General features: G+C 44.1%; 1 protein-coding gene across 1 annotated transcript; it reads left to right on the top strand.

The window, feature by feature from the left end:
- The first annotated feature begins 871 nt into the window (after nt 1–871).
- Nucleotides 872–9,282, top strand: POLR1F (RNA polymerase I subunit F). Its single transcript, XM_077303640.1, has 4 exons — nt 872–1,348; nt 5,549–5,690; nt 6,539–6,747; nt 7,876–9,282. The coding sequence occupies exons 1-4, from the start codon at nt 1,107–1,109 to the stop codon at nt 8,195–8,197; spliced, it is 915 nt and encodes a 304-aa protein (XP_077159755.1). The 5' UTR covers nt 872–1,106; the 3' UTR covers nt 8,198–9,282.
- Nucleotides 9,283–11,012: the final 1,730 nt, after the last annotated feature.

The following is an 11,012-nucleotide window of genomic DNA, read 5'->3' as shown; positions in this document are numbered from 1 at the left end:
GGCCGTCATTTGGAGAGTTCTCACTCCCTATTGGTGGCACAACTCCAGGGAGGGCAAATCAGGTGGGGAGTTTCTGCACATTGGCTCTCACTCAAAGAGTGCTCTCTCCCTATTGTTGGTAAACCCCCAGGAAGGCTAATCAGGTAAAGAGTGAGTTATCTGCAAATTGGCCATCATTGGGAAAGTCCTCTCTGCCTTTTGGTGACACACCCACATGGAAGGCCAATCACATTAGGACTAAGTTGTCTGTACACAACTTTGACTATATTGTTTTTTAGTGATTAGAAATTTTATGGTTTGGAATCTTTTATCTATTTTAGCTTTTATACATTAAATGTATTTATACTGTGACTTCAATTCTGGTATTCTACCGCATTAATAAACATTGACTAATAAGCATAGAGGTTGCTTTACTTCAAAGTGCTAGTCTGCTTAACAAGAACTTGGCTGTTGTTGTTAAGCGTTCCTTGAATTTCGTCTTTTTCGCTTTTTCTCTTGGAACTGCAAAAAAAAAAAAGTATACTTTTCTTCCTACTTGCCCAGCGGCAACACTTAAATCTAAAATCAGACCGCGGGCGAGTCACAACAAAGCTACGACTAGGAGAGCACCGGGGAGGCGGGCTTAATTGACGCAAGAAAAGCCGACAGTCGCAATGATTGGCGGGATCTGCTATTCTCGACTAGCCGTGACGTCAAACTCCAAGGGCGCGCGTGCGGCTGACAACCCTTTCCCTACCTTTTTTTTTTTACTGGGGGCGGGGGGGGGAATCAATTGACGCAAGGACCCGGATGAGGAAGTCCTTATTTCCTCATGGGGGGATTTCTAAAGAGAAGTCTTCGGCAGGGACTATCGAGTAGCTGTGTTCCTTCATTGATTTAAAGCAAACAGCGAGCGTGTAAAGCTGTCACGTTTATCAGGAGCTGAGTTTTCAAACACTAAAATCCGTCGTAAGCCACACTCAAGATGGCTGCCGAGCACGCTCCCTTCTCTCGGGCGCTTTCCGCCTGTCACTAAAGTGCGCCTCCCTCCGGGAGCGTCATTTTCGAGCGACAGGGAACCGCGTGCTTGGCGTGCGAACTTTCCGGAGTCCGGGTGTCGCTGGGCCATGGCCGAGGGGGGTACCGGGCCGGCGGCGGCCCCTTCAGCTCCGGCGCCGCCGCTCCTTCCTCCCCCCTGCGTGGAGCTGCCGTCCTTCGAGGCTGCGCAGGCGCTGGCGCAGACCCGCTACTCTTGCTTGGTGGTCATCCCGCGCCGGAGGCACATCGCGCTGCCGCCGCGCTTCCTGCGCCGGAAACGGACGGGAATCAGCGAGCAGCTGGACGCTGAACTGCGGCGCTACTCGGAGAGGTACCCGAGCGCCCTGGCTGTGGGTGGGCCGCACGGGTGCACCTGTGCACAGGGACGCTGGGTTCATTGCACACACGGGGAGGTTCTCCCTCCGCCCGGTCCCGCTACTGGTCGCCTGAAGAGAAGCAGGGCCCATTTGAATTCCTTGGTCTTCTCCTTGCTGTTCAGCAGCCCCGAGTACTACTTAAGGTCCGCTGAGTAGAGCGGGCTTTACAGGATCAGCCTGGGTGGGCCACACTCAGCCTGGGCCCTTTGTTTTCTTTTAATCGCGGTAGGCTTTGGCCAGTAGTAGATATCTTGCTGGCCCACCTCGAGGAGCTGAAGCCCAAGTGGAGTAAAGAAGGGCATATGATGTAAGAGCCACAGGCAAGGTGATAATGTGGAAGACTTGAACCTATCTAAATTCTGTCTCTTGACCAGACAAGTAAGGAGATGGCAGGTCTTCTGAATCCTCTGTTCAGGATCTTAAGGTCTCCAGTAAAATCAGAGTCCAGTAGCACCTAAGTCTGACAAAGAGTGCTTGCACTCGAAAGCTCACGCCTTGAATAAATCTTTGTTGGTCTTAAAGGTGCTACTGGACTCTGATTTTATTGTGCTACTTCAGACCAACACGGCTACTCATTTGAATCTATCCTTAAGGTCTTCAGATGAGTGATGTAAGTGAAGTAACTGTTTAAATTAGGGAAACATTCTAGTGCAGGGGTCCCAAACCTTTTGGCACATGGGGGCTGCATAACGTGCCCACTGCCGACAGAGAGCCACATCTTAAACCAAAATGTAACAAAATTATTAACCTACTTATTTAGATCAAAAGTCAACATTCAACGGTAAAATATTAACTTTAATGCAATTCATTTTGGAGCAATATTTTACTGTGGAATCCTTTTATTTAGCTACACGTGCTTACCTAGTCAGTATGATTTTTGTGGCCATTTTCTGTTAGCCAAGGCATTGATGTCAAAGTTGAGGTTTGTGACAGACAAACAATGTTGCTATTGTCATTTTTTGCAAGTAAGGGACAGGATGAACAGCAGTAGATGGTGCCTTTTGAGGCAGGGAGAACAGTATGGGTCTAAGTGGAAATGCCCCGAGGGTGATAGCAGCAGGCAAGCAGGTTGGAGGGCTGCACAGAAAGAGGTCAGGGGCACATGTGGCCCACAAGTCTCAGATTGGGAACCCCTGTTCTAGAGTTTCAACAGGGATGTAGTAAAAGGAATGACAAGAATGCCCATTGGAAATCATGGGAGATGCTGGAAGACCCACTGGAAATAATGTGTGGCAGGAATGTCAGTTGATTTGCATGGGCTCCATTGAAATAGATTACAGCAGGAAAACAGTTGCAAAGAAAATGTGGAATGGATTTTTCATTACATTCAGATAGTCTGTCTGGCCCTGGAATGGAAGGGTACAGTGGAATGGCAGCCAATAGGAATACCATTGTCATAACAGAAATGTCTGCTTGTGCGTGGAAATCAAAGCACAGGTAAATGGTGTGATGTGCTACAAAGAGATGAGATACTAAGTCTTCACACATGATAGCACATCAGCTAGGGCAAAGGTCCCCAACATGGTGCCTGTGGCGCACGACAGAAGCAACACTTTTCCTGAGGCCCACCAGGTGTGAACACGACCAGGTGGGACACTTCCTCAGCAAGGTTTCTAATTAACTGTACAGATTCTTGAAATCATTTGCTTGGCAGCAGCTTCCATCACATTTCAAGAAGCTTTACTAACTGAAGAAATGCTGTGGCCGTAGTTGCTTGCCTGCAGCAGTCGTTTCATGTCTGCAAGCTTCATTCTGTTTAGAGAGCTGCCATAGACTGAAAAAGTTGGGGAACACTGACCTAGAGTATACTACTACCAGGGACTATCATTCCACTCTGCACCCTGTCATAGCAGGCCCAGATTCCCCCATAGTACACTCAGGGAAGCATCATTTGACCCTGGGGTCTCTCATTCCCGGCCTAGAACCCTTGTGGTACTCCCACAGGCTGTCATTCCACTCTGGCCTGTCATTCCAGGCCCAGATCCCCCGTGGTACTCCCAGCCATCATTCTGCTGTGCCCTTCCATTCCAGGTCCAGAGTAGACTGACTGTAATGGAAACGCTATTCCATGTTTTCAGAGGAAGAGTGCTTGCACTTGAAAGCTCATGCCTTGAATAGATCTTTGTTGGTCTTAAAGGTGCTATTGGATTTTATTGTGCCACATTTTCTTTGCAACCTTTTTCCTACTGTAATGTATTTTAATGGAGTCCATGCAAGTCAGTTGGCATTTTTGCCACCCATTATTTCCAATGGGTCTGCCAGCATCTCTCATGGTTTCCAGTGGGCATTCTGTCAATCCTTTTATACATTAAAATTAGACCACACTATATCTAGCTAGCAAACTTATTATTGTATACATATTATAATCTTCCCTGCTGTTTTTGTCACTTCCACTGCTTTTTATAGAATGATAACAGTGTGGATATGCTTTAGTGTCATGTCTCGTGCAAAGGCTGTCAGCAGGAAGGCCAAGTGCTAATTTTGCTTTCATCTTGCTTGATTTCCATAGCAGCATTATTGCATTGCATTTGTTCAGGGTTCTTTGTCTATTTAACAGCAAAGTTTCAGGTGGGTGGATATTCTGGGTTGAGAACAGTGGTTCTCAACCTGGGGGTCAGGACCCCTTTGGGGGTCGAATGACCGTTTCACAAGGGTTGCTGCAGGGCAAGCAGCTTGGCTGGGTGGGGGGTGCCAACACTGTTGCCACTCCTCCTGAAGGTGCCCACCAATTTATATACAGTTTATATACAATCATAAACAATGGTTCTTCATGCCATTGGTCAGTTTCAGTTTAATTTCTGTGAAAGAACACTTGCCTAATTTTGTGGTTGGGGGTCACCACAACATGAGGAACTGTATTAAAGGGTCACGGCATTAGGAAGGTTGAGAACCACAGCTGTAGAAGATCAGTATTCAAGTCTGGTAACACCTTAAAAATTTAGTAAGATTTCTGGGTATACATTTTTGAGTGTCATTGGTCTCTTCGTAAGATACAGGTTCCTGTCAAAGGAAGGTTTGACTCTGCTTGGGCTCAGATCTTTTTAAAAAAATCTGTCCTCCACATCAAAGTTAAGATTAAGGGGGGATGTAATATATATCTAAATCTCCATTGCCCTTCATACCTGGCTACATTATGCTTCTTTTGCATATGTACTGAGCTTAGCTAGTTTAGTAGGAAATACAGTGATTATCCCAGTGATTAATGTGCGCACATTATCCCAGAAGTTGTCATTTCATAATAGGCTGTGTTTATTTCTGTATTATTGGAAACAATTTGAATTGTATTCCTTGGACATCCCCTGCCACAAAAGGTTGATGAGGCTGGTGTCTGCATGCTGAGCCATATCTTTAAAGGGCAAGTGTGCTTCCTCTCCTGGTCCTTTCCTACCCAGCCACAGGACCTCTGTTTTGAAGGGGTTGAGTTTCAGGTGGCTCTGCTTGATCCAGGCTGTCACTGCTTCCAAACAACTGGCAAATGTCTCTGAGAGTGAATCCTCATACATGACTAGATTGTATCCTTGTACATGCACAGGATTCCATCCGCACTGGTGTGTCCTTTCCCAAGGGTCAGACTGAATAGTATGAGGCCTTCTCGTCACCAGAGACAGGCCTAACAATCTCTGTTGACTCTGTTACCCCACAGAGGGTGGAGTTAAACCACTCTGGTTTGCTACCAGGCAGAGCTACCCTTCTAACTACTGTTTTGCTGAAACAGAACCAGCACAATCAGTGCACACTCTACGAGGCAAATCTGAACTCCTGCTGTGCTTCCCTCCCAGAATTCCCCCCCCTTAAAGATGAATGAATGTTGGAGCAGCACTCCCATAGGCTCAGCTGAGTGTCTGTTTCCACTTCAAGAGCAAGACAGCCTCCTGTCACAGTATGATTCTCAGTATTCCTTGACAGTAAAAAAAAAAGTTTGATATGTAACAGATGCGAGGGATCTTAGTTTTCCATGGTCACAAAAGGGTCAGAATGAGATTCTTATGAAGTTCTTGCTCTACTAAGTGATGAATCCTTTCCCCACACTTTTTCCCTATGCAGTAATTCCTCTAAATAAATAAGAGCAAATTTTATTGCCCTTAACATTTTTAAGTGCATATGGTCTTGTTCTCCATGTTGATCATCAGCAACTGGTTTCTCTTATCTTGCAGTTTCCAAGGAGTTCCTGTGGCTTATGATGACATTAGAATAACAAATGAATTGGGTGATATAATTGATGACCTGGGAAACATCCATCTTGACATTGAAGCAAATTTTATTGTCTTTACACCTAAACCAGGAAAAAAACTTGTGGTATGTAAAACTTGCTTCTAGATTCACTAAGGCTTTTGCAGTATTTGAATTCTAGTCATTCCGCTAAGTGGTGCCTGGAGTGTGACAACGCACTAGAATTAACATGTGATATAACATTAGAGCAGGCTTTCTCAACCAGGGTATCATGAGGGGTGAGAAGGGGAAGGGCCCCAGGTGGCCATGTACATAGTTATGCTTCCCAACCATATTCTGGATGATTACACCACTTTTGCAGGTTATTAAAGCCTGAAGAATGTTCCAGCGGGTTCTCAATAGTAAAAAAAAGTTGAGAAAGGCTGTATTAGAGCCTGGCATTCTAAAGCATCTTCCTTTTATATATAATCCAACACTAAAGTATGCATAAAGAAGTTTACTACAATGGTTTGTTTGTATAGGATTGTAGATCAATGAAATCACATGCTAAATAATAAAGATCCTGAATCATGTTATAACTAAAATCAGCTTACAGCTTTACTTCTGATAAGCTGGTGTATATTAGCCAAAGCTTTACTTATACCTTAGTGTTTTGTGTTTTAGATCCTTGTGCAAAGGAGAAAAAGGCTTATGGTGGGTCGAACTTGAATGTGTAGAAGATTTTTAAAAAATCTTCAATGCTTGTGGGACAGACTGAAAGTTTAGGAAGTGTCTTCAGGGTTGCACTTTGCTAATTTTCTTTTTGTCTTTTTATATTCCGCATGGGAATGGGAATATGGAAAACTAATAGAAGAAAACAAACTTGAAATGTACTTGTATTTCAAGGCAGCAAGAAAAGGCTATAAAACATAGATTCTATGATATGATCTTTATGTTCTCTCTCTTTCACTCACTGTCTCTTTCTTTCTCTCCAGGGTTTAATTAATAAAGTGGCACCAAGCCACGTGGGATGCCTAGTGCATGGGTGTTTCAATGCATCCATCCTGAGACCTGATCACGTAACAGTTGATGAATGGAAAAACCTTGGCTTCCAAATAGGTGATAAACTGGTCTTTAAAGTGTTGCATTTTGATTCAGATGCTGCTGGTGTGTTCTGCATCCGAGGAAGATTGTGCAAAAGCAGGTACAATAATAGCATGTTGCTTACAAAACAATTCCAGAGAATCAGTCTATTTCATTTACAGGGAGCCTTGACCTGGATAGTTTAGGCAAGCCCAATCTCAGAAGCTAAGCAGGGCTGACCCTGACTAGTATTTGGATGGGAGACCTCTGAGAATTTGGGTGGTAGTTCATCCAAGGAACACTAGGGGTAATGACACAGAGGCAGTCAATGGCAAACCAGCTTTGAATGCTCCTTGCATGTCTGCCAGACAATCCCTGAATCTCTTGGCTATACTACTTATGCCATACAATCAATAAATGATCCCCAAGGAGAACAAAATTGATTTTATTGTAGCCTCCCCCCCCCCCGGTGGAATGAGCTCCCGGAAGAGATCAGGGCCCTGCCAGAGCTAGTACATTTCTGCAGATCCTGTAAAATGGTGCTCTTCTGCCAGGCATTTGGTTGAGGTCGACTGAACCATCATCGTCCACTGTGCTCCCCAGAACCCCTCCCTCATGAACTGAACTCTGAACTAATCAACCATGGGATTGTTAGCATGTTATTTCACCAGTTACTGAAATGCCATTATAACCACTGTTACTGCTGTTTATGTGACTTTATTATGAAATTATATTGTACTATTCCTATGTTCCCCATGTTCCATGTAAATCATGCTGAGCCGAAAGGGAAAGGCAGTATATAAATATAAGAAATGAATTAAATAATAAATACACTGTAGCTGGAGCCAAGTGGAGAACTGTGTTTCATCTTTTGTTTTTTCCCCATTTCTGAAGTTGAGGAAAGTTTAGCCTGAGAGTTTGCATGTTTGTCTTCAGATCTGAGAGATAATTCAATGATAATGCAGCTAATACATGAGTGCATGAAAGGAAAGCTGTACCAGAAAGCTGCACTTTGACAATATTTAGCTTTCAGTGAAAAGCAAGGCCTGATTACCCATACAATCTATGTTGATAAGTGTGGCTAGTATCACAACAAAGTTACAAAATTGGTAGACCAGATAAAAAGCAAAGTTAATGAATGGAGTTACTAATATTTCCTGTTGAATTAATGGAATGTAATATGTCATTTTGGAACAACTGAAAGCTCATTCTCTTGTGTTCTTTCTTGTCTTGTATTTTTGCAATGTAGCACTGGGACAAAACAACCAAAGGAAAATTGTGAAAACCAATGTGAGGAGCAGGATGATACACAAGAGAGAGAAACCACCATAGAAACTTCTGGATTTGTAACTGGAGAGTTACAGAACAAGGACCCTGAGGGTGAAATAGGTGCTAAAAACCCAGAGAGTGCACGTGAGCAAGACCGTGCTGACCTGGGAATGCATGCAAGTGACTCTAGTGGCTACCATAGTGATCATGGCCAATCTAAGAAAAAGAAAAGAAAACTTTACAATGAAGACAGTGGACATCCTGGATCATCACAGCTCACAGCTAAAAAGAAAAAGGAATGAACTAGTCCAAAGGATTGCCAAGAGTGCCTTGACTGAAGTCTTCAACTGGATATATTTGATCAACTGGTAAACCTGGAGTAATATGAGTTCTATTGGAAAGGTCCCATTGTGGATGCTTTTCATAAGCACATGGAAATTGTGTATAAAAAACATAATAGTGTTTCAAAGGATGAAAATAATTTGATCCTGATTTCCTATAGGTGAGGAGCTCAGTCCTCAAACACCTCTTCTTCAAACAGGCTTAGAAAATTGTTTTTAAAAATGTCATGTCCACAAAGCAAATATTTTTCTCCATAGTTGTATTCCTTAAAATGTTAATATTTTTGAACAATAATTATGGACTTGTAACTCTCTCTTACTACCAAGTCAGTAAAGGTATGTGATTCTCATTCTATAAAAAGAAAGGAATTATGACCAACTAATATTGGCTCCAACATGACTTGGCGGGTCTAAAGTGGGTCTGGTTGTAAGATTTTTATTTGTTTGTTTCATAATTCAGTATGCAGCATTATAAAAAGAAAATTTCAACAAATATATTTATGGCAAACTGTAGGACAAAGTATAAGGAGAATAAAACACCTTGGTGCACAAAATAAAGTTGCGTCTTGTAACAGGCCTTTTGCTGTTGGTCATTGAAACACTACAAATTTGTCATCATAATTTATTATGATCCGCAGTCAGCTTAAAGAAGTTTTGTCCTTAAAAAGTGGTGTGCAAGTGAGCCCTGCGCTAAGGCGATGGAAAAGTTCTTTCCTTCAATTTTCCTGCAGATCATGGCTTTATGGTTACGTATTTCAGAATTGTTAGTCATTTAGTCCTCCAGTACAGAATTATCTTTATAACAGAAACTGGTTTGTTTTAGATTGGACTAATTCAGCACAGGATTGCACTGTGCATGTATGCAATAATTTTAGTCATTGTATAATACATATAGTTTATATTAGTTTAGAAATACAAACTTATCCTCTGTCAAGAGGACTCAGTTTTTACATGATTACAGAGGTCTGCAATACAAAGAATGTTTAAATTCATTGTCCAAAATCTGAACAAAAACATGTGTGTAGATTTTATAAATGCACTAAAATTATGTGGTACCAGTGCCTTGCTTCTTTCAAAAATGATGTGCCATTGACTTTAAAGAACCTGGAGATAGAAGTAGGGTTGCAGATCCAAGGTGTGCTGGACTGTGATTGCACTCAGGCTCTAGTAAATCCTGAGGTAATCAGGGAGCTGGGGGTAGGGCTGGAGGAGCTCTGGAACACCATCCATTTTGTCCAGATGGATGGGAGGTTTTTGAAACACTCAATTTTTGAACACTCTCAATTTGGATATCAAGGACCATTGGGAGATGCTACAGCTCATATGGCCTCAAGGGCTGCTTTCCCCTTCATCCTGGGTCTAGACTGGCTGTGGCACCACAACCCTAATGTGCATTGGAGGGTACAAGTAATGGCCTTCAAACACCCAGAGTGCTGGGAGCATCAGCGCCAAGCCTCTGAACCACACTTGGGTGGGGGTGGGTGGGTCGTGGTAAGCCACCCTTGTGGCCAGAGTCAAGCAAGCAGGACCCAGCATGGAGGGGGTAGAGACCTAAAAGGGGTGTTTAAGGGAAGGAGTGCAACAAGCTCCCTCCTCAGCATAAGACTGTGCCATTTAATTTAAACCGGGCAAATTGCTACTAAAGGCCAAAATTGATTCCATGTGTCCTAGAGAGATGGAGGAGTTGCAGAAGTTCCTAGACAGAAATCTTGCTAGAGGTTTTATCCATCTAGCAACTTCAAGCATGGCTGCACTGGTGCTATTTGCCAAAATGAAAGATGGCACCTTGAGACTGTGTGGTGACTATTGGAGTCTTAATGCCATCTCTACCTCCAGTTTACCTCATTAAAGATCTCCTGGGGCAGTTGGGCTCGGGGAAGATATTCACCAAATTGGACCTGAGGGAGGCGTATTATAGAGCAGCTGTCCCCAACCCCCGGATCGGAGGCCAGTACTGGTCCGTGGCTCCTCATCCAGCTGCTGCCTCGGGGGCTGCCCTGCCCCTCTGCTGCCGGCTCATCTTTGGTGCTCCAGCGACCACCATAGCTGGGGCTCCCCCTTGGCATGGCACTGCTCAGCTGCTGCTGGCAGCACCCCCCAGTGGGTGGCAGGACGTCAGGGGTGCTGGCAGGAAAGCAAGCGGAGCAGGGGATCAGGTGGTGGCGGTGACGTCCCTCGGCAAAAGACTATCCCCCCCCCAGGCCTCAGTAAAATTGTCAAGTGTTGACTGGTCCCCGGTGATAAAAAGGTTGGGGACCACTGAGTAAGAATCAAAGACGGGCAAGAATACTTGGCAGTGTTTAATATCCCGTTGGGTCAGTTTGAATACTTAGTCATGCCATTTGGCCTCAGTGGTGTGCCAAGGAGTCTTTATGACCCTTATCAATAGGGTGCTCCATGACCTGCTTCATAAAGGGGTCTTGGCTTAACTTAATGATGTTTTAATTTATTTGCAAACCCACAAAGAGCATGTGCACCAGGTGCAGGAGGACCTCAGGTGGCTGTGGGACAATCACCTCTATGGCCCACTCTGTTGGGCTGATCCTGAGGCCAGGGTAGGCCACCCTTTTCCCCTTCAACCAATCCACCCATCCAGGGAAGGACCCATAAAGTAACTGAGCCAAAGATTTGGCTTGATGAAACAACTTTAGTGCTGCTGGGACAGAGTAACCTCCCCTGGAGAGGAAGAACTTTTGTTATACTGGAGGCTGACTTCCCTCCTTGGTGTAGGAGCAGCGTGTACTAGAACTGGAAGCTTGGAAAATTACCCCATAAT

The sequence above is a fragment of the Paroedura picta genome, chromosome 11 (assembly GCF_049243985.1).
Source record: "Paroedura picta isolate Pp20150507F chromosome 11, Ppicta_v3.0, whole genome shotgun sequence".
NCBI lineage: Eukaryota > Metazoa > Chordata > Lepidosauria > Squamata > Gekkonidae > Paroedura > Paroedura picta.
Note: the sequence above shows the minus strand (reverse complement) of the source record. Positions and strands in the feature narration are given on the sequence as shown.